This window comes from Cynoglossus semilaevis, chromosome 5 (genome assembly GCF_000523025.1).
Source record: "Cynoglossus semilaevis isolate Cse_v1.0 chromosome 5, Cse_v1.0, whole genome shotgun sequence".
NCBI classification, from domain to species: Eukaryota; Metazoa; Chordata; class Actinopteri; order Pleuronectiformes; family Cynoglossidae; genus Cynoglossus; species Cynoglossus semilaevis.
The window spans coordinates 9,508,884-9,533,456 of NC_024311.1; the positions used below are offsets into that span (position 1 = coordinate 9,508,884).

General features: G+C 39.5%; 1 protein-coding gene across 3 annotated transcripts; it reads left to right on the forward strand.

Annotated features, from left to right (window-relative positions):
* Positions 1-120: 120 nt before the first annotated feature.
* Positions 121-24,249, forward strand: slc6a2 (solute carrier family 6 member 2). 3 transcript variants are annotated; one of them, XM_008310372.3, is made up of 15 exons: positions 121-588; positions 6,245-6,712; positions 7,538-7,669; positions 9,561-9,798; positions 14,657-14,795; positions 14,909-15,043; positions 16,510-16,613; positions 18,042-18,166; positions 18,292-18,404; positions 18,826-18,954; positions 19,793-19,892; positions 20,010-20,110; positions 21,812-21,979; positions 22,620-22,691; positions 22,895-24,249. In XM_008310372.3, exons 2-15 carry the CDS (start codon positions 6,415-6,417, stop codon positions 22,916-22,918), a joined length of 1,878 nt encoding a protein of 625 aa, XP_008308594.1. In that variant the 5' UTR covers positions 121-588; positions 6,245-6,414; the 3' UTR covers positions 22,919-24,249. The 3 variants fall into 3 exon arrangements, with proteins under 3 accessions (XP_008308594.1, XP_008308593.1, XP_016888162.1); XM_008310371.3 differs by lacking the exon at positions 121-588 and adding an exon at positions 2,854-5,838; XM_017032673.2 differs by lacking the exon at positions 121-588 and having other exon boundaries at positions 5,853-6,712.
* Positions 24,250-24,573: the final 324 nt, after the last annotated feature.

Here is a 24,573-nt window from a genome sequence, read left to right on the forward strand (position 1 = left end):
TCAAAATGATAAGGACTCTGCGTTTCTAGTGAGGCAAGTGTAATTGAATAAGATAAGGCGTAAACCTGTTTCTTCAAATCACCACCAGGTGCCAGTAGTCACCTTTTACTGTTCTCTCGCCAACCTTAGCTTTTCCGTTCTGCCTTGGTGTGCGTATGGTTAAACTTTCTGTTACTTCCTGGGTCCGTTAATCTAATTTCCACGGCCTAATTGGGCTCAACATAGTTTCTGAGGTCTCTGTAAAAGTACTAATAAATACTACTGTCCTTCACACCAGTCTTTTAAAGCGACACATGTAGAAAGTGAAAGATTACATTTAGGCTTAAACCCAGTAGCGAGATTGACACTGGTGCTGACCATGAACAGGTTAACGTGGTTAATGACACACATTATATAGTCATTAACGTAAACGTTAACAGCTGTGTCGGTGCTTTTAATTGCTCCTAAGCAAAGGTTTTAAAGCAGATTGAAGAGTCAAGTTCTTAAAATACAAATTCACAGACATTGAGTAGTATTTGGTCAAGGAACCTTTATGAAAACTTCCCTTCAGAGTTGGAAGATGCCCAGCAGTGCCTTCATCTCACAATGGTAAGTTAACCACTATTTTGGGAGTGTCCTTAATTAGCAGTTTAACAGGTTGTGGTTTTAGTTGTGGGTTTATATGAAGCATCCACCAAAGGCACAGCCAATGAGAAAGAGTTCAGGAAAGTCAGTAGAAAATGTCAGTGTGTAAAGGCCAGGAAAGGCAGAAAGTAATTACTAAAGAAAATTTGACCTATGGGCCCATTGATGGTATTGCATTAGATGCAATGTTACTGGAATGACTGTATCCACTGGGACTGCTGGACTGCTTCAGGAAGTCACTGTCACTTCACCCAGTGGCTATGAGAGTCGGTTTATTTCAATATGTAGTTTATGAAATCACACTAATCTGTATTCTACATCTTTGTTGAATTGAAGCAATAGCTATGAGTATGTCAATGTGGGAGAAGAGAGGCGACTCAAAGACGTCCTACAAAGGGGCAGAAAAAGTTTAGGAACCACAAGTTGGACCTCACCCACTGCTGCAACAAAAATGCTTCCTGTGACTGACATGCAGAGAGGCAGCCATACATCAATGTGGGCAGAGGCAACAGCATAGTCTTTTGGTCTAAGTAATTACGAGGCAGACTAAAACAATGTCAACTTTTTCTGTGTGAATGTATAAAAATGCTAATATAATCCTACATCCTACAAACAAGAAAAAAAATAATGCAATCAGAAAGACCACTTCTGTGATGCTTAAGGATTTGGAAAGTGGGAAGGGCCCCCCCCCCCCCCCCTCTTTTTTTAACTAGAAAGTAACTTTTCAGAGCATGAACACCAGGCCTCACCTTACTGGCCTACCTGCAGTCCAGGTTGATTGATAAGTTCACTATCATCAACAGTGAGCACAGGCAGCTGAAGTCTGTAATCCCTGTAATGTTCCATTTGAAAACTGCATTGCAAGAACATAGATGTTTGTGCTTTCTCTCCCTCCCCCTCTCTCTCTCTCTCTCTTACACACACACACACACACAGAGAGAAATCAAAATGTGCAATCCCACTCCATCTGCACAGAGGTGGTTGAAATGACTGATGGAAAGCGACTCACTTCATTAAAAGCTCGCTGTTGGACAAAGCTGTGATTACCAGCTGTTTTATTTTACCTTCAATTTGTTTTAACCTTTTCAAATGTGCAGAGCCTCATTTCTTTTTAATCAAAATTGATGAGAAAGCCATGGAATCAATTAAGTTGCTTTCAACATTGACACCTTCCCCACCCAAACACACTCTCCTCTCTGAGTCTCACACCCTCCCATCTGGCCTTTTTCTTCTGCATGGCTGTTTTATATTGGAATATCCATTTCAGCCACCGCCTCAGGTCGGGTCCTGTCACAGCAGATCGTTGAAGATACGTGATGGTAATCTGATTTGTTCTCCATAGGACCTGAGTGAGGGAGTGAGCGGGCTCTTGTCTTTGGACCAAGGCTGGACAGAGGTCTTGTATGAATGTGGATCTGGTAGTGCCAGGAAGAGAGTAAAGGTCAGAATTGACAGTCATGGCTGTTAGGTTAATGTGACACTAACATGTGTCTCGGTTTGTCCTGAGGCAAAGTAAGTTGGAGGTCTTTTAATTAAATCAAAATTATTTATTAAACACATTTAAAAATAATACTGAACATTGTACAACAGCAGGACCCTTCTGTGTCTGTCCATTTTACGACCAAAACGAGTGGAAATGCTTAGTGTTTGTTAGCGTGTTTTGGATTATTATGAAAGGGAAAACATAATTATTTTGGACTTTATGTTCTCATAGAATAGAATTTCCTTCTAATAACAGGATACACGACTGTGTTTATACACTCCCATGAAGCGGCCCTCCTCTGTCTTGCAGGATGGACATGTATGTAAATCTTTACACTGGCAGCACAATGTGTGTTATTTACAGTGCATATTTGTAAGGTTCAGTGTCAGCACCAAAGGGCTGCTGGGTAGTTTAAGTTATTTTTTTGTTTCATAAATAGCTTTTTCTTTTATATATATATATATATATACACTGTCGTTCAAAAATATGTCTGTTATTATAGATGTAAATCTGTTCAAGTCATCAAGGTTAATTCATTGGTGTATTACCTCCATAGACTCCATAGATATTTACACATGGGCTTGTGCGTCAAGCGCTTGCTAACACACCCTCATGCAACACATCACCTTTGACTGTTTCAGGATTGAGTCGGGCAGGTTGTCTTCCACACCTTCAGGGAGTTCCTCTAAATTTCATTGTTACATTTCCTTATGGCACCAGATGACACCTTGTTGATTTTCTGCCTCCTATTATTCTCTCTGGAAAGTGATTGTTCTCCATTTCCCTTGTGATGATTTGTATGAACAGTAAGGTCCTGTTGAGGGCAAAGTTGGAAAACCTTGTAAAAGTCAGCAGTTTGCCAACAGTATCTGCTGCACTGCTATGTTTTCTTTGAGTGTTTAGGGTGTTGCAGGTCTGTGTTTGATCCTGTGCCAGATGGCCTTCAAGAAAAAGACTGGTCTGTGGAAGGCAGGTAAGAACAAATTTCTAGGCCGCCTGTGTGAAGATGAGATGCATGAGATATGATGCAATGCGATGCTATACCAAAAGAAAGAAAATTGTCTGGTTTGACGCCCCATCTTTCTGTATGAATTGTGTGAACTCACTCAGTTTAGTGAGTGGTGGTGAACTGTCCAGGGTGTAACCTCAACCCTCAGCCAATAACCAATCACTGGGACCCTGAAAAGAATAAGGTGATAGACGAAGAAGATTTGTCCTCCCGACTTGAATCTGCTGTCATTCTCTTTGGGTAATTTTCTCTCTGAGTAAGGGACAAACACCAAAAAGCACAATCCAGGTAAACTGATCTGGTTGTACCTTGTTTATTGACTGGCTGTAGTCCCTGAAAGGTTTAGGCAGTAGAAAATGATTCTAGATCAGGTAGAACTTTATTAATCAAAAAAATAATAAAATGCTTATGTTTCTCAGAACATTTTAGATTTTTATTGTGAATAATGAAAACCCCTAAAATGGAATTGAAAGTAGAAGTGAGTACCTTTTTAAATCTCATCCCTAGACTTTCTGAAGAACTGTGAATCTGTCACAGCCTATTGTTTTTCAAGTACTCCCAACTCGGTCACCAGTAACCATCCTACCACTCCCCTCCTTTCGTGGACCCTAATTACTACCCACTGTTTAACCTTAACCCGCCTACACCCCATATTGTTTCTCATGTTCCACTCATGTGGACCTTTTGAGATTTGGACCTTTTGGGAAATAAATCCTTAGGTGTACAATGAAGGATGAATGGTAGCAGGTTATTATTGTAAAAACAGGACAGGACAATTACATGGCATTCCTACATGTTTGTTTTGGAGGACTGTCTTTGTGTTCATAGGAGCACAAGGTGAGTTAAGATGTGAGAGGTCACCTTTCTGTTTCGTTCTTCTTGTTGGTGTTCACATGCCACATTAGCAGTATGATGGGACTTAAGTATGAGGTGTCCTTCTCAGCAGTTGTTTTAGTGTAGACATGAACAACATACTGTAGAAAATGCTTCAGTCCAGGAGTCTGTGAGACAAATTGCCGTAGCTGGACATCTTCATCGTCTGCACTCCTCTGGTTTGAAGTGTGCATGGAGAACAAGACTTAACATTTCTGTGCTTCTTAAATCTTTTCAGATACCAGTAAGCCCAAAGAGAATCCTAAAGACACCGTGCCTTCATTAGGATGAGAGGGATTTAAACCATAGGGTTTAGAAACTCAAAGCTAATGCCAGTGCCTAATTATCCTGTCACAGTGACCTGCTGTTTTCCATTTAAGGGATGTCAACTGATTTGACATTTTTAGTACCACTTTTACTTAACCAAGCCTCACATATTATAGACCGTCTGAAAGCATTGTTGATCGCATGATAAATGAATGTAACTGAAGTTGTGCTGAGCCTAAAGCCCCGAGGTCAATTAGGTGAAAGGTCACAATGGAGCTTGTGCATGTGTTTAAGTGAATAAATGACCAAATGCTTAGGTCAAAACCTTAAGGGGCAAACGGCGAGTGTATAAAGCTCCGTTAGGTTTTGTTGTCACCCCAATGCTGACATACTGGACCACAAACTCTGAGACGAGTAGGACTTGAGGTCAATGGAACTAGTTTCATGTTTAAATGACCAAAATCCAAAAACATATAAGGGGTTTGTTTTTTTGTTTTTTTGTGCCAAAAGTATTTATGTATATGTGTGAATATAGAGTCCTGATGAAGTGAATAAGTTATGGTTTCAAATTCAACAACCTGTATTTTCAACCATAGGTCATATTATACAGTACCTGCACTGATTATCCTGATCCCATCCAATTATAAAAGTTGTTTGAAAGTACAACTGAACAAGACAAAGAATGTATTATCACAATCAGAAACCTGTGCAAAAGAAACTAATTGAGGCCAAAACATCACCTTTACACCTTCATCTTTTTTTAACTCAACCATCAATGGAGTATTTCAATCTTTACGAACGAAGCGCCCAAATCCAGCCCTATTAGGGTTTTACAAAACAAGTAGCGGAGAGCAAACAGGACATTCATCGACTTTAATGGGATGAACTGATCAACCATATCTAATAGAAATCATTGCCCATGGCAAAAGCTGGTGTGGAATTGAATTACACATGGAACACAATGCTTTTACCGCTTCTTAGAAAACTGTAATCCAATCTTATCAGAACAGAGTAGAAACAGACAAAGTCCAAATTAAAAAAAAAAAAGTTTCTTGCTGCACATGTAATTCAAACACACAAACGTGGGGGGGTCCTCACGTGTCCACAGGTCTCCCAGGACCCATCTGAAAAATATGCACATCGTGTCTTTGTTCCACTATTTCTAAAATGTAAAAAATATCAGCTATAAGTAAATAGTACGTATTGTTTCAGTCTGCTTAAAATATTTGAATTAGGGAAAGGCTAGTGAAAGCACTTAACATGCCATCGCCCTTTACTCCAACCCCTGCTCTGAAGAAGTCTGTCAAGTCAAACAGCGAAAGTGTACATTTATGGGTGCAGCAGCTCTGAGACTAAAAGCGTTCATACCAGGTCACCATCAAACCACGGAGTATGTGTTCAATTAAAAAATATCACGTGGAGGACTGGCGGAGGGGCACAGCGATTTAAAAGCTCCCAGTTTATATTTTCACTGCAGGAGAAGGCGAGTCTTAAAAGTTCCTTCAGGATGGGCTGTCGTGCCTCAGACGCGCCTGGACAACAGCAGCGTCGGGTCATGGAGAGATGTCCGTAGATCTACCAAGTACGGAGCAGAGTTTTTACCTGATGCACAGTGACTTTAAATTGTTTAACAACAGTTTCACATACAGATTAGCAGTTATCTCTCTGGTCATCCTTACGGCTAATGTTTTATGTGCTAATTGGATTCGGTGGACCCGCTCCACACACGGTGCGCTGCGCACAGTGACGCAGAGAGAGGACTTGACACCTGCTACTGCTGTGCATCACACCACAGACACGATGTTACAGTCTGACTGCAGCACCAGGTTAACTGCAGAGAAAATATTTATCTGCTGTGCGACAAATATGGTCACAGAGTCTCCACCAGCAGCCCCGACTAATTTTCCATGCTTTGCGTAACTGTCTTGAAACTTTACGCACAAACACCAAACCTATCCAAACTCTGTTTTCTCTCCCTTCCTCTCCAGCCCATGCACGTGAAGGTTTCTGCTGAGAACGCTCCTTTCTCTGGGTTTGGTCAGCGAGATTCCAGCCCTCTTCCAGGCTCCAGGACCAAGACGTCCGTCACCTCCGGCAGAACGCACACGGGGCCGTGTTATCACCGGGCCAGCGTGGGCTTTTACGCACCGCAGAGAAAATGAATATCCAAGCTCTGCCAGAGCACAAGCTGTCGTCCGTGGCTCCGCTGAAACAGTGTAACGTGGAGAAGAAGGAGGTAGAACTGATACTGGTGAAGGACCAGAATGGCGTTCAGTACACCAGTTCTTCCATCATTCCTTCGCCCGTCTGCGGCGCAGCTCCGTCCGGACCTGGCTCCGAGGTCGAACGGGAAACGTGGGGCAAGAAAATAGACTTTCTTCTGTCTGTCATTGGCTTCGCCGTGGATCTGGCAAATGTTTGGAGATTCCCCTATTTATGCTACAAAAACGGAGGAGGTGAGTAGACTGTTTCTGATCGATCATTTCTTATCGATCCTTAAATCTAAAAGTGGGTTCACAAAAATTGCCAAGTCCTGCTTGGCAGGTTCTTTTTCTATTTTGTATTTTCCTTTTAAACTTACTACATTTGTCTACTGTCATTTAATAGATTGGCTGTCGTTTGTTTATTTTGTTTTCTCAAAAGGTACTGAAGGAGTGTAAGACTACAGAAATATATCTAATATATGTCAATATATACTAACATCTCCAGGCAATATATACACTTTTTACGTTCAATTGTATTTAAGTTTATTCCATAAATTGTTTACCAGATTATCCACATGGCCTTTTTCCTTTTTAATCAGTTCTTGAAATAAATGGGAATAGTGTGGAGAGATTTCACAAAATGTATTGACTTTTTGTTTCCATATCCATCATGATGCTTTAGGAATCAGTAACCGCTTGGGAAATGCTTCTTTTTTTCAGTACTGAAACCTTAGATTAGATTCACAGCTTTGTTGTGAAAGAAAACAAATGTTTGATATTTACATGTGTTCATTTTGATAATAAAAATTTAAATTCCTGTGCCTATAGTCCTAATAGAGGTTGATCTCTACCATCAGCCTGTTGGCCCCCCAGCATAACCTATCTATCTATCTATAACCGTGATCAATGTGTCAGTTTTGATAGACAGTGTCAAGAACAATTTCACCAGGAAATGACATTTCCTTGTTGCGGATGTGTGAGTGAAGGGAAGCATAAAAATAGCTGATAGTTTTCCTGTTAGTATGTGCACTTTTTAGAATCTCAAGAAAGAAATTATGAAATGTCCCTTTTTTTCAGGTGCCTTTTTGATCCCCTACACCCTGTTCTTGGTCATTGCGGGGATGCCATTGTTCTATATGGAGCTCGCCTTGGGCCAGTATAACAGGGAAGGAGCAGCGACAGTCTGGAAGATATGCCCCGTCTTTAAAGGTGAAGTGTTGTTCAAACCTGCACTGAACACACACACTCGTACACACTCACACACACGAACATGTTAAGATGCATTATGTCATTTTTGTTTTTCTGATGAGTTCTATAAAACCTGAAAAAATAAGTGACCAATTTTGTCAACTTCCTGAAAAGGCCTTGGTTAATCTTCAAACTATTCCTCATCTCAGCTTTTCCAAACATTGTGAATGAATGCAACAGGTCAAACCAGGGTGAGAAAACTATTCACTTCACAGCCCGTGCTGAGGTTTCATATTTGACAGGCGGCCCGAGTCACCGCGGGATGGATGGAAAACATTTGCATGAACTAATATGAATAAAATGCACAAAACCAAACTTTAGAGTAAAAGACAACTTACAAGTGAACCGCCTTGCAGGGCCGTATCACACATGAGACAGACACACAGAGTCTGGTCATTTTTCCACTAGTGGCATCAACTCAAATCAGACAATCACAGTTGTAGATGCAGTGCAGAAAAGAGTCGACCTGAAACCTGTCTTTATCACACGATGAAACGCTGTACTAGTGGTGGATTAGAAGGCCGAGCGGTCCGTATCCTGCCTGCAGGCCATAGTTTGACTTACCTGTGTTAATGGTTAAGTGCATGCACAAACCGTCAACCACTGTCTTCATAGGGCAATATTGCTTTTCTGCTAACAGTCTGCACAGCCCCCCTCCCAGTCCCTCCCATGAAACTACCAGCTAACCAAATGTGCGTGTGACCTCAGAGCAGCTCTTCAGTTTCCAGTTTCCATTCGTTTTTGCCACTGGATTTGTACCTTTTTCAGACCTCGTTCAGGATTCAGGATTTTAGGCTCCTCAGTCTCAGTCCTCTGTAGTGAAATGTACAAATGTAAGGCACAACTGTAGAAAAGAACACGGTCCAATACAGGAGGAGGACGAGCAAGGGGTTTTGGTGTCTTTTGCGGAAACTTGTCTGCAAAAATGTGGTACAAAGTTTTTGGAAAAAAAACTTTATCTACTCTCTACGTAAGACATGACCTTTTTACACTTTGTGTGTCATGATTTGTTGATGTAGACCTGTCAGGCAACCTGTCTGCACCAGGCACCACCACGTCGATAGTACCTGCCTTGTGTACGGAGGGTTTCTCCCCGGAATTTGTTTGTAATAAGTTTACAGCTTATCTCTCCGTTTTTCTTACGAAGGTGTTTACTCTGTGTAATACTGCTGAAGGGCAGGTTTATTGGTTGGAGTCATGCAACTGTCATTCAATTAATTTGGTATAAAATACCATGCCAGGTCATGCTGAGAGGTTTGGAATCAGCCTTGAATTGACATTGATTGAATTCTAATAGTAAGCTGCAGTTCATTTCTAATAAAGCCCGGAGTACGTAGTCCAAACCTGAGATTTTAAATTGCCCACAGGAAATGAAAGGAGCAGTATTCATCACCAGGGAGAGAATCTTTTTGTCAGATTTTTCTAGTTTTTTTCCCCCTTTTTTTGCAAATGAGCTATATGTGCTTACCAATGGAAAATAGATCCTCCAGGTGCTGCAACAGGATGCAGAACTGCATTGGAGGAAAATGTTATTCAAATAATATAATAGCTTTATGACGACAGTCATATTATATTAAATATGTTGTACATTTATTTAACACAATGGTGTTTAAGGTCACCCAGGTCACCATCCAGGCCAACACCCAGGTCACCATTTGTTACATCTCATTGTTCTCCAAATGTAGCTGTTAAACTAACATTGATTAACAGAACATCAATTTACACAACAAACAATTAACACAACAATCAGGTTTAAGTTTTAAGTTTAATGCTGTACCAGAGTACTCAACTACTACTACTTTGTCTGTCTGACAGTATAACAATATGACACCAATCTTGTTTTTTCCGGCAGGTGTGGGCTACACCGTGATTGTCATAGCCCTGTATGTAGGTTTCTACTACAACGTGATCATCGCCTGGTCTCTTCATTACCTGTTCTCCTCCATGACCAAAGAGCTGCCGTGGCTGAAATGTGGGAACAGCTGGAACAGTCCGAACTGCACCGACCCTGAAACCATTAAAGGATCCACCCTGGGAAATGGAACCTCTTATGCCAAGTACAAAATCACCCCAGCAGCAGAGTACTATGAGTAAGTTAAAAAAAAAACAGCTTAGTTTATTATCTGCTCAGTTTATAACAGGGTCCATTTTATTATATTATATTGACGAGAAATGTTAAAATCATTAGTCTTTAATTAACTCTTTAGTACTTATATCAGCATATGTCTAAACTAAAACTTTAGGCAGGATGAGTGAGTCCAGTCGGCTCATGTGTTAGTTGACAACAATAACAATAACAAGTGTCTTCTTCTGTTGAAAATATCTCTTGGAACTTGGACTGTGCCAAGTGCAGCTGGAAGAGAAAAAGGTTCTGCATCACTTCACATTTTTACTGGGTTGTGTTTGTAAGTGTTTGATTGGGTTGCTAGTGCTACATCTTTTTTTTACGCACAACACTCCCATCACGCTTGACGTAAGAAGCAGCAGTGTTTAAAGGTAGTAAATGAAAGATAATGCAGAGGAAACAGAACACCTAACAGGCAATCATCTGATGTTGGCAGCTGCATATAATATAATATAATATAATATAATATAATATAATATGACATTGATATTGGCAGCTGTCATCTTTCATTATATTAATTATTCATACGCATAGAAGTTAAAACAACACTGACAAAATATTAGAGACAATACTGCAGTATATACATGTATCTGAAGACACAATACTATGCAACAGAATCAAACAGTGTTTTAGTTTTATCATACATTCACACATTTATGTGTATTTAAATTATTATTATTATATTTATTTAATTGATTAAATACAAATGTGACATCTTGCGTCCATACAAAATACCAACTGCATGACTGAGCTGCTAAATATTAAATTTGATTATGTTTTTGTTACATATAACAGAGACTTTATTTTACAAGGAAGTCCTAGGAGATAAAGTGGTTTGAAGGAAAGAAAAATCTTGCAAATACATGATCGTACAGTCACCGTAAAACATGCATTCATTCATGAAACATTAACATGAGGATTGTCAGAGATCAAACCTAAGGCTTCCCTCATCTACATGTCAATGTGTCCCTGGGAAACATACCTGACGTTAGCCTGCTCCTGGGCTCTGTGCTCTAATATGAAACGAATGTAAAGAATGAACGGTCATTAAAAGTAAAGCAGACAGTTTGTTGATGCGTAACCCCTTGTCAAGCTGAAGCAGTGTACACAGTAATTAGCACGTGGGCACTGCTCATGCATCAAAGTCACTTAAACGGCTTAAAAATAGAGTTTTTTAAAAGAAAACAAAACACGTTAATTAACATTGACTCAGAGAACTGTGCAATTTTTGAGTCAAGCTGTCCATCAAATATCAATCCACCGACTGCTTCACCAGAGAAATCGCCCCTTAACTAAATATGTCCAGAGTTTTTGTAGAATTACTATTACTAAAATATTTAACATGTTCTTTAATAATAATAATAATAATAATAATAACATGTTCTTTATTAGGCTGTTAGGTTTTTGTTTTTTCTTTATTATTTTTATATTGTGTACACAGTATGTGATGCTGGCTCTATGTCCATGGAGCGAGCATCAATAGATACCAATGGTCTTTTAAGATAATCTGGCCACGAACCTGAGCTCTGTCAAAGGTGTATACATAAAGAGTTCAAATGTTCTCTTTGAAGTGTGTACAAAAAAGCCCCTTCTGTTTATACTGCACTTCAAAGATGGAGCGCTTCTGTGAAGCTTGACTGTGCAGCCCAAAAGGAAGTCCGTGAAGTGACTTGGACAATACAAGACACATGCAGAGTATGAGTCACTGAATACACTGAGCATGAAACCCGGGCCAGTAATCGGGCTTGCTAATGTTCCACTCCCATTCTGTGGGGCAGTGGACATTTTTCTGCACACATGGTTATTTAATCAGGATCTGTAGGATCTCAGGACTGACGTCTGTCAGAAACAAAGGAACCTTCATGAAAATCAATTCAATCAAACTCATCAGCATTACTAATGCAATAACGTTTGAATGTGTCATTAATATGATCCAAAATGAAGACACTCCTTCTTCCGCTGCTGTCTTTAAAACACATCATTAGATGGTTACAGACACACTGGCAGCATCAAGACCCTTAAAGGCAGATCTTGGAGGCTCTGTAGGGTTTGATAAATCCTCTCTCTCCATGCAGTAAGCTCTGAGTACAGGAGCAATGCCAAGGCACAGCGTGAGGGAGTGAAGCCAACTGAGTAAACAGTTCTCTTCCTTCACCCCTCGCACTCTAGTAACACCAACTGTATCATGAAACATCACTGTAACACTGTGCTACGGCTATGATAGAACACATACACTTACCGTAATGACTATAATATGGGGGTCTACCATTTTAATTATCTATTTCAGGTGATTTAATTCAGTTTATTCCCACAAAGGTATAAAAGCGAGTATGTACAGAAGGATCTGTTATTGAGTACTAGAAACCACACCATCGTAAGGCAGGCATTAAAGTCAGGCGTACAACACCAAGTATTAGATCAGCGTTGTAGTAGTAGTACCCAACCACCGGACTCTCCACCAGGTCCTGGGGAGTAGTGTAAATATTTGTCTTTTTTAATTTTATTTTCATGATCTGACCAACTGATGTCTGTTTTGCCAGCGCTAATAAAATGAACCCTCAACATATTTTAGTGCATAACACACAAAGAACATTTCATGATTGGATTATAAACATCTTGTTTGTCAGTTTCTCGATTAATGGTGATAAATCTTGAGCCCTGACGATTTATCAGATTTTGTTTTTTTTATCAGTAGAACTTTTTCCATTTCCATAACAATTTGTTTTGTGGTAACCTTTAAAAAAAGAATGTACTGCTACAAGAGAGATGGAAAAAAAACCCAAATGAAGAACGAGAACTGGAAATACAAGGTTAAAGGTTAAGAAGGAATTCTATGAGGGAAGTGATTTATTTAGCAGTGACATAGAGAACTAGTTTTGTTGGGGTTTTTTAAATATTTTTTATTTAAAATTTAACAACTTACCCTTTAATGTCCACCTCAGCTCCTACAAATAAAAATATACATATAAAAAAACTCAGAGAAGGGATTGCAGGATTCTTTACTCAACAGGCAGCACAGATAAACATTTTGGGAAATTCTTAAACAAACACACTTCTTTGTCTAATTGAGCAAATGAGTTAATGTGGAAGAAGGATTGGGGTTCAGAGAGTGTCGTAGCAGCTACTTCTATCACATGTGTCTGGCACAGCCAGGGACAAATAGACTTGAATAATTGCTGTCATTTACACTACAAGATCTAATGACATGGGCACGTGAGAAGATTGATTTGACTTCAGCTTTACATCCGTACTGCACTGACAAGACCTAAAACCAAAGAGGATCATTTGTAATCGAAGCCCACCACAAAACCTTTTCTATTACACTATCATTATTCTGATTATTTTCTGTTATAGCTTTGTGTTGTAACCAGAGAAAGACCTCTGTCAGCATCTGATACTGTTCACAAAGGGCAAGTGATGGCAGCTGGGTTTTTTGTTTTTTTTTTTTGAGGAGTAAATGTTTTTAGTTTAACTGGGCCAAAGGGACTGGACTGATGTGATAATGAGCAGTTACTGGAAGTGCACTATCAATTCCATCAGATGAACAAGGAGACCTTAGGGAAAATCAACACAACACAGGACCATACTTTTTGTCAGCCTCTCCAGGGACTGTATAACTATTTAGTATAACACACCATCATCAGCCAAAGTGAACACCACAGGTTGTCCCATGGTTGGAATCTTCTGGTCCTTGGTCCTTGACATGTGCATATGTGTGGACGTATTTCAGGCTGTGTGTGTGTCGCAGTGTTTTGTGTTTTGACTGATTACGGAAGCAACCTAAACACCAGATGCTAATCTTTTAGATGACGTGCCAACATTTTTTTTTCTAATTTTTCCTTGCTGACATCACAGATGAATCATAATGAGAACAATGAGTGGCTTTAAATGGTCTGTGGCAGGAGACTGGTATCCAAAAAGTGCAACTTACTGCAGATGTTTCTCAGTTTCTTTAGTCAGAAACACACTGTCTCATGTTAATTTCATTGGTTTTGCTGAGCACTATGGAAATGTTGGCCAATACAGGGATGAACTATTTGAATAAGTTGAGATTGAAGCCTTCAATGTAGAACAAAAAAAATGAGCAGAATTTAAAGACTGACTCTGAATGTCATCAAAAGACAAAAGACATGTTACATATTTTAATGTTGGTGCATATTTTAAAGTTAGAAAGTTAAACAACTTTTCCTTAAATATGTGTTCATATGAGGAATGGCCTTTGCAGCCCGGCCTCCATTGTAAAGTTTGAATTCGGGCTTCCTTCCTTGTACTGACGACTGAGAAATGACCTTGCAGCAAGAAACAATCTCACAGTGCAGCCTATTGTCTCCCCTCGTCTCATTATGGCATAATAAAGTGCTTGAGCTTTTGAACTCCCGTCAATGATCTGACACTCCGTGTTTGGCTTGAGGACGGCTGATAACAGCGAAACAAACCCAGAGGTCATTAGTGACAGTTGTAAAGCATCTCAGTGGAGTGGTCCATTTGTTTTATGATGACAAACAGCTGTTTCATTTGCCAACATTCACTTCTAACAAATAGGCCTTTAAATTAGGAACACGTCTTTTCTACGACACTCCTCTCAGTTCAGCACAGTGGACGATGTCCCTAAGTCTCTGTCTTTTAGAGTGTCTCACCTCACCTGAAGCACCGTAGTCTTGGTTGTTTTCTCAACACTGTCCCAACTGCTTTGACAAAAAAACAAAAACACATTTAATATAAGAATGATGTCTGTCTGGTGCGTATGATACATAGATGTTTAACATGATGAATGATGTCTGTCTGGTGCGTATGATAGATGTTTAACATGACATTCCGTGCAGGCGTGGTGTGCTGCATCTCCACGAGAGTCAGGGCATCAATGACCTGGGAATGCCTCGCTGGGATCTTTCATTATGTCTGATCGTGGTGGTCTTCATTCTCTTCTTCAGTCTGTGGAAAGGTGTCAAGTCCTCGGGAAAGGTATGGAGCCTTATACTGTGACTGACAGTGGTCTGTGAGCTCAGCACAATTTTCTATTTTTTATATTGTGGGGACCCTGGTTAATGCCTTTATCTGTCTTTGTATATATTCAGGTGGTGTACATCACAGCTACCATGCCTTATGTGGTCCTCTTCGTGTTACTGATCCGAGGAATAACCCTGCCAGGCGCCGTGGACGGAATCAAGGCCTACCTTCATATTGATTTTAAGCGGCTCAACAATTTGGAGGTGAGGCTGGTTGAGATTTTGCGCAGCAGATTATTCATTTGTCATAGCTATAATATTATACTTTCACTATGAAATCCCAAATTTTAGTCTAGGATGCAGCCTCAGATTGGTTATTGTTTGACATCTGGACAGGTTTTCACTCACGCTCAGGGCTTCGGTGAGACCCTGAGACACTTACGTCAGAGTGTGTTTTAGATTTAGAGAGCCCTTTTTTTCTGTTAAACTCATTAATTGGGTGGAGTGTGCATTAGAGAGCCCTTTTTTTCTGTTAAACTTAAAATTAATTGGGTGGAGTGTGCGGAGCACAGAGGGTTAGCGGCCGGATTCCAGTTGGTGCCTTTAATACTGAGCGTTTGTATATGAATGAATGGGCTCTACACACACACGCTAAAGATACCATCTCCCAGTTACTAAGCTGATGCACGTGTCAGGGTTAAGAAAAGGTTCACATGTGTCACAGGGACTTTTTTAACACTACACTTAGTTGTGTACCTACAAATAATTAATATTGTGCGAACAGAACTGTGGGCACACACAGCATATCACTGAAACTTAGCCTCGGTGACAGCTTTGGGTCAAAAGATTAGCCAGATTAGCGATTAGTACTAACACAGTTTTTTCAGGTTATCATGAAAACACAATTACCTTAAAGGCAAAACATTTTTAGATATTACTTTTTGCAGCTTGGTAATTGGTAATATTATAGGCTGCCACTGCCTCACCAAAGACAATTCTAGATAATAAAAACACCAACTCTAGTTTTTTTATATATATATAAATGTTAAGTGTGTGTTGATGCAGTATCATGGCAGCTGTTTGCACAACGTCCCCTTCTCTACGATATAAGGCTCAACCGCAGTCTTCTTAAATGTTAATTGAGTAATGAACTTAGCCCAGAGCAGTTTGTTGTTCGGCGTATGGAGTCTTTGCTCCGAGAAGCAGACGCACACAGACACATCCACGCCTGCAGCTCCCTGCAAAGAGGAGGCTCAGTCCAAACATAATTGCTAAGTCTGACTTTGGGTTAAATTACAAGGGATCTAAGGGCAGCCTGGCCCCTCTGTAAATAAAGAGTCAATTGAGAAGAAGCTCTTAAAACAGTCTGCCTTCAGGTGAAAAGGGGAAACAGTTTTTAAATAGAAAAAGATTTAGTCACTTTGGTCATTCACTGATCAGTTTTAAATTAATGTGATTTTAGAAAATTTACAAAAATTTATGTTTCTATCATTTGTTTCAAATAGGTTTTTTTCTTTTTTCTCTCTGTAGTTAAGGTATAGGTATTAGTGTGAGAGTTAATGGACTGGTCAACTGTCCAGATTAATGACCGCTCCAGCATTAATTAATGTGTGTATTACACATGCTTCTTTCAAGAATATCTAATCAAAATAATAATAACAAATAATTTGAAAATGTTTTCTAGAGAGTTTTCTTTGACCCATCTTTTGTTTTTGTTTTTTTTCTAACAGGTGTGGATTGATGCTGCCACTCAGATATTTTATTCACTAGGAGCAGGTTTCGGAGTCCTGATCGCATTTGCTAGTTACAACAAATTTGACAACAACTGCTACAGGTAAGTATTAATATTAATGTTGAATTAATATTCATATTTTTCACGTAAACAGAAACAGGGGTGTAAAGCAACATTTGGATTAAAATACTTGTCTAAATATATACGAGAAATAAAAATAAATAAAAAAAAACAATTACTCAGGTGTAGACGTAAACTGAGGTATATAAACATCTTAAGATCTTAAAGCCAAAGGCTTTTCGCTGACTGGTTCTCTGTTTTGTGTCAACAGTTCAGTGTAAAACAATAACATAATAAAGTGTTGGATATTTTTTTATATTACAATCTGCAAAAAGACACATTTTATTGTAATAAATGATGTAAATACATTGTCCTGCAGTGGAACCTAAAGTTTCTTGAGCACTCCTGTGTTTTGAGGAGAGACAAAAGGCAGTTCTCCAAATTACAACAGTGTCACATTTAATGGCTCCTTTTTACAGCCTTTTAGGACAGAGACATCTTTAGTCAATGGTGCTCCACGGTGACTTTTATGACCTGCTGCAAACCTGATGCAGAGCCAGATCTCAGCTCCTGACAGCAGTAATCCAGGTCCTTCCCTCATGGGCGTTGGCCTCTACCTCGCTCACTAGTCAGATGAATACCCTGTAACTATTGTCTTAAAAACGACTCTCTCCGGTACACTGGGTATTTTCTTTCGTCTGATCCTTAAATGCCACCAACTCCACTACTCATTCTCTATGGAATTCTGTGGATATGGAACATTTGTAATCTAAAAATGTGATGATGAATCTTGCATCACTGTACAGTACAGTAAAAACTGTATTTGGCATTTTATTGAAAACTATTTTTTGTAAATATATCTGATTGCTAACTAAATTGAAATGTTTCTGAAGACTAAAAACGATGTCACAGCTGTGTTTAACAGTGGATGTTGTCGGGTAAATACTTTTATCTACTGTATCTTATCTCATGTTAATTTAAATGAAATGATAACTCCTGGAAAAGAATACAACAAGAACATGAAGTTCTGAGAAATTAGGAAAAGCTAACAGTGACATTTGCACTTCCTGTGAGGCGGGGGGGGGGCGGCCATAGATGTGTGACAACAACAGCACCGGTCATTAGTCATAATAAATCCATTAACCGGGTTCAGAATAGTGAAGCTGCTAATAAACCTGTATCTCCGCTGAGACAGACAGGAACTGACTGTTTCACAGGTGACACATACAGTGTGTGTTAACGTTGACCACGAATGAACCATTTTAATTTCATCTTCTACATTTGTCAATTTAGAAATTTTACCATGATTTGTCTATTGATTTGTTCCAGTTCCATCAACAATGATTTTAACATGACGTCTCTCTGTGTCACTGTAAGAACTGAGAAGCAATACTAAATTCTCTCTGTCTGTCTGTCTCTCTGTCTGTCTCTCTGTCTGTCCGTGTTGTCTTCTTATTTTCTCCTGTGTAGGGATGCTCTGTTGACCAGTACTATAAACTGCGTCACAAGTTTTTTCTCAGGTTTTGTCATCTTTTCTGTGCTTGGATATATGGCTCACAAACACAAGGTGAAAATAGAAGACGTAGCGACTGAGGGTGAGCAAATCTCTGAATGAATATAATGTGTAAGAAGGTGATCTAAAACTGGCCATGCCGTTTAATCACTACTCTGTTGTTGTGTCTCGTACGGTGTGTGTGTGTGTGTGTGTGTGTATTTACAGGTGCAGGGCTGGTTTTTATTCTCTACCCTGAAGCGATCGCTACACTACCTGGCTCTACATTTTGGGCCATTGTGTTTTTCTTAATGCTGCTAACTCTGGGCATCGACAGTGCAGTGAGTCCCATTAACTCTTTAGTTGCTGCTCTAGCTCTGTAAACACAGCAAAGAACCTCCTCAACAAAACAGACTGGGCCACACGATAGGAGAAACTGAGAGATTGAATCACTGCACATTAGAATTAACAGAGTTCAAATACAGCACAGGGTCATTGTTCAGAGACACAGACATCTGTAGACAGCAGCTGTGGCCTGGCTGTCAAGGAGCATTTTGTGAATGTTAAGTATATGAAAAGCAATACCTGTATTCCTACAATGGAATTTGATTATTATATAACTCCTCAAGCAATTTTAATTATATATTTTTATAATAGTCTAATTGATTAACATTTAACACTATGTCAGATGATTGACATGGAGATGGTGTTTATCAACAGTCACCAAAAGAGTTTGTTGAGTTCTCATGTTTGTGTTGATAGATGGGAGGAATGGAAGCGGTCATCACAGGCCTCACCGATGACTTTGCAATCCTCAAGAGGAACAGGAAGCTCTTCACCTTTGCGACTGCCTTCCTCACCTTCCTGGCTGCTCTGTTCTGTGTCACTAATGTCAGTAAAACCAGCCATAGTGGGTTTTTTTTGTTTATTTTTTGTTTTAACCCCCCACCCCCACCCCCAAAATATTTGCTTAAGGGCTGGCCACAATCTCGAGCCTATTCATGAAAAGCAAAACTACATTAATAGGCAATAATATTATTGTTTGCACTGATAAAGTAATGAGTAATGATATCAGAGGAAATGTTCATGTTGACATTGGATGGTTCAAAACCACAGATTTGATACAGTTGCCCAACACTGCTACTGTGTTAAAGATCAGCTTGTTTTTTTTTTAATCTGTTCTAAAATGCCAAGATCTAAGAACTTTTGACCGATTCGTCATCTGTCCACGGAGTCTCATCATTATTAAATTAATCACTGGTAGACAGACAGAATCAGTACAGACATAAATTATCTCTTTGGCATTTTCCTGATGGATCAGTCCTTAGGTCTGATGATGTGATATTAAGTTTGATTTTGTCAGTCTGCCTCGTTCTGTCCCTGGACTTGGACACACACAAAAAAAGTCCACAATCACAGCGAAACCAAATCCTAGCCATAAGTTAGCGATCCACGTGATACTTTTCCTGCTTCCTTCATTTAATTTAAAAGAATAAAATAGTTGCAGTCAATGAATGAGTCCTTTCCTCCGTCTAATTTGCCTGAACAAGGTAGAGATTGAAAGACACACAAACAAAATCAAAATATTTTTCTTACCATGTGAAGTTGGTCTAAGCGTCTTCCTCCCCTCAACTCAAGTCCAAATGAAAAGCAAACATATTCAAGGCAATAATTACATGCAGGGGCCCACTCACACAAACACACTCAATGGTTCTGTCTCTTATCACAGGGAGGGATCTATGTGCTGACCTTGTTGGACAAGTATGCAGCGGGGACCTCTATCTTGTTTGGTGTGCTGGTCGAGGCCATCGGAGTGTCCTGGTTCTACGGTGAGCACAGCAGCGCTTGTAGATTAAAGTTGAATGTATTACATAAGTTATTAAACAAAAGTATATATATAGTATTTGGGTGAGGCCTTAAAGGTAAACTGGTCCTGCTTTTTCCAGGTGTGGACCGCTTCAGTGAAGACATCGAGCGGATGATGGGCTTTAAGCCTGGACTGTACTGGAGGCTGTGCTGGAAGTTTGTGAGCCCTGCGTTTCTTTTGGTGAGAAAATTTCATACTGTATATCTGCAAAAACATGTTCTGAGTTTACACACTGTGAGTGCAGAAATATCCAAATGCAGCTTGTCATAAAATGTATAAAATAATAACACACCTATATATATATATATAACATATTACATAATATAATATATGTAACATATTATTTTGGTTCATATGATTTTTAAAAGAATCCATTAAACTTAACCATGGGTGTTTCCCATGGACCACACAACAGCATAACAATAATACCTGCAACTTTTTCGGTCACAGCTCACAAAAGTTTCAAGGCCAGAGTCAGAGTCCTAATCCCATTCCACTGAGAATCAATAACTAAAGTAAATGAATGTAACAGTTCGAGGCGTTAACCACAGAAAACGGCTTTTATTGCACAACTCATTCAATCAACGGTGCCAGTGCTTCTGGCCTGGTCCCAGAGGGAGAATGGGACAGAGAGGATGGATGCATGGATGGATGGATGGAAGGACGGAAGGATAGATGGAACCTCCTCCACCTTCTGGCAACTTTCTCAGTGGCTTGTGAAATAACCTCCTCGTGGCTCAATGTGCATCGGAGGAAGCACATGGCTGGGCCTGCTGTTCGTAGTGGTGGCGTAGGCAGTCACATGTTTCCTTCAATACAAATGGCTGTTGTCAAACAGTGATGTATTGATGATTGATGAAGACTGCTGTGTAACATAGTTCACACAGACGGACTAAAGGAATAAAATGCTATTGTTCCTGGATGCGCTGTTAGCGACACCAGAGCGTAAGTGACATTCTTGAACACTTAACGTAAGCATCAAATATAATCTGGTATGTCATTTCTTAAAAGAAGATTCCTATTGGGCCAGATTAGGCCAAGAAAATATTTTTAAGCATTTTGACAAAACCTTGGATCCAGTTTCCTCTAAATTAACACAGTTGTTTCTTTTGTCTTTTCGTTTGGAGTCCTGGTTCCTTGGACATTCTGAATGAGTGAGTCCTATATGTGGTCTTTTGATGGACTGGTGATGTTATAACCAGCCCACGTTTAGTGACTACTCGGCTGGGCTTCAGCTTCTCTCTGCCATCATGAAGGCATCAGTCGACAAAACATTTTCCTCTTTTTTAGCCCCTTTATTCACAAAATTTCAATTTGATCCATACATTCATAAATTATGCAATGTGAATGGCAGCAGATATAAAATATTCATTATCTCAGACTTTATTGTGTTTATTACAGTGTAAAAAAAATCCCTACAAATAGAAAGACCACCCATGTGACCCTGCAGGTAAGCCTGTCCTCCAGCACAGACCTGCCAGGTTCTGTCAGCGACGGAGTGGCCTTTATCAAAGGTAGTATTTCTCATGGACATATAAGAGCGCTGTAACCTTTGGTGGTCAGAAACACAGGGTTCTCCTGTTGTACTGACCTCCTCATGAGACGTAACAGCGAATGACATTTTCATGAGACAAGGTTCAGAACAGTGTCATCATGAGTTTTATCTAGAACAGGACGATTAGATTACTGAAGGAACACAGGCAGTCTCCTGATTCCAGTTTATATTTTAGAGAGGAGGTTTGTTAAGGAGTCTGTTCTGGTTAGGAGGATTTGATTGATGACGTTTTTGTCGCCCTCTGTTTTTCTCCCCTTCAGTACTTCAGTAACTGTACAAAGTCATGTTACTTCACTAATACCTTTCTCACTCTTATTCTGTTCCAGTTCGTGGTCATAGCCAGTACACTGACAGCATCACGCCTCAAGTACGATGACTACACCTTTCCTTATTGGTCAAACATCCTGGGCTGGGGCCTGGCCATGTCCTCCATGCTGTGTGTCCCTTTGTACGCTCTGTACAAATTCCTCAGCATCCCAGGAACAATCAAAGAGGTCAGTATCACATAAATAAAATAAAATGCTCACGCGAGATTAGTATGTACTGGATATATTTCTGCTGCCATCAGTATTTCTGCCGCACTAATCACTGTGAGGTCAACTGAGGTCAATTCACTGATGTTTCCAGGGCAGCATCGACAGTTATGATGAATTTTGCAGCAAGTGGGCCGTTGAATTGTTCGAGTACATCAATAAATCATCTGGGCTTAAGCTAACTGCCTGTACCTGCTCACAAGTGTTGCCTCATTTGCCTGAATGAAATTTCAGCTGACACTTAAAAAAAAATACAAATTGACAAAAAAAAATCCTGTAGTTCAAAATCCAGAAAATAGGAGCAGGAAAAAACAACTGTCAACTGAATGCTAAAAGGTTCATTCAATTGAAAAGAAATCTGGATTTTTATCAGGTTTGCAATTGTATGCTGCGGTACCTTTTCTTCTTTAGTGCAATTGGAAGGCTTTAAGATTCATGGCCTGCACTGCTACAGCTGTGGCTGAATGACCGCTCAACAGTATATTACACCCAAAATTCATCGGTAGTTATGTTTGGTTAAGTCCCACACCGATATACTGCAGGTTGATTTTGTAAATGAAATGTGCTGTGAGCTAACTGTTAACAATGATCTGTTTCACAGAGGATAGCTTATTGTATCACCCCTGAACATGAACATCATTTGGTGGCTGAAGGAAATGTACGGCAGTTCAAAGTAAGGGCAACATTTCACCTTACTTGTTACCTTTTTTGTCTAGAACATGTGTCAAACTCAAGGCCCGGAAAAACATGAAAAAATACATCTGCTTTTTTTTATGTAGGACCAGAAATAAATATGTAATTAAGATCTTTACCTTTAACCATTTCTAATTTCAATTCGCCATAAGAGACATTATATATCTTTCTACTATATTTCAGCTCAGGCACTGGATGGCCATCTGATGAAAGATACCCAGAATTCCCTCGGCCATTGTCACATGTTGTTAGGAGGTCCAACACTCCAGGAGCAGCCCCAGGAGCAGGTCCAACACTCTAACATCTCTGAGGAGCAGCCCCAGTTACCACCTGTTGCCAAGAAGCACTTTGTTCTTTTTGTTGTTTTGATTTTTAAAGGATTGTCTAACTTTGGTCATATGGGGGGGGGGGGCTCTTGGCATGTTCAGGATTTTTATATTCTTTTACATTTGGTTCTATTTCATTTCATGGTTTTTGCCATATGTATTTCCTCCTAGAAAGGTTAAAAGGGTTTTCTCGTCTTGGTGCATTATATGTTTGAGTGCCTTATCATGAAAGACACTACATTCTGCATCCATACTGGAAATTAGAAAAAAAATCAAACAACGTTCGACTCAGGAACCAATCAAATTTGACCACAGTTGGTTGATGGCTAAGGCTGTTATTTATTCCAGTAATTCGTCAGGTGAGCATGAGTGTTGCATGAGTGTTAAAGAGGTCACCAAAGTTTTTAACTTATCATTTATCATGCTTATATTTTTGCCCCCCCCCCCCCCCCTTTAGGAAACAAGACTGACATGGCCAATAAGAGAGAAAAAGTTGAAGAATTCTAACCAAAACCACCAATTTTACCAGTTTTGAATTTTTTTGGTTTTCATTTTTATGCATTTTTTTCTTTTTCTTTTTTTTTGGTTCAGTGCTGTGTAGAGAAAGGTAGGGTTGATGATTCAGATCGCTGTGACTGTGACACCTCTGGCTCTGCACTGTTTATTTACTACATGTTTGGTAGTAAATTTATAGCTTATTCACTTATATCAACATCGATCTAAAGATATTCTAGTTCACAGTAGCACGATCGCCACCCTCTGTTATTTCTTTCATATTATTGGACTAAAGTAAGTATAAAAAACCAACCAGAATATTGAACTAAGCCACAGAGAGTAAATAAATAAATATAAGTGGAACATATAGGGATATATATATATATATGAAATATATTGATATATTGTTTTGTTATATCTAATCATTTATTTATCGAAATGTTTATAACAAAACGTGAATGTAAAGTATATTAAATGTAAGTGTCCACAGTCTTTACAGTGTGTTTGATGTGTAAGAAAACAAAAGACTAAATATCCCATGGTGTAAGCCTAGGTTACTTTTTCACATATGAACGAGAAGTAATACGCTCTGTCTTGGACTATGTTTACAAAAAGCTGTGTACCATACCAGTGTCCTGTTGAACGTGAACAGCAACTCTGTATGAAGAAGTCTGAAGTACTCTCACTATGATAATAAAGAGTTTCATCTACGCACAACCTTCATGGCCCTTCTGCTGTGATTGAAAAAGTTTGAAAATCTCTGTGTCAATTCAGACGTATTTTTTAAGAAACAAATCTTCCATCGCGCCTGTGCCTTTTCCCGGACATTGAGCGACTTACTGGGAAAACACATGTGAACTGTGGGAGAACTTTCTGAAGGAAGAAATGCCGCTTATTAAACACAAATTGATCTGTAAAAATCCTCACACACTTAAGGGAGGAAATATAACGCTATTGATGTCAGGGCAGAAAATAAAAAAAACCTGGATGTTGTTTTGTACGGACAAATGATGCGACCGAAGAGAAGCATTTCAGCGGCGA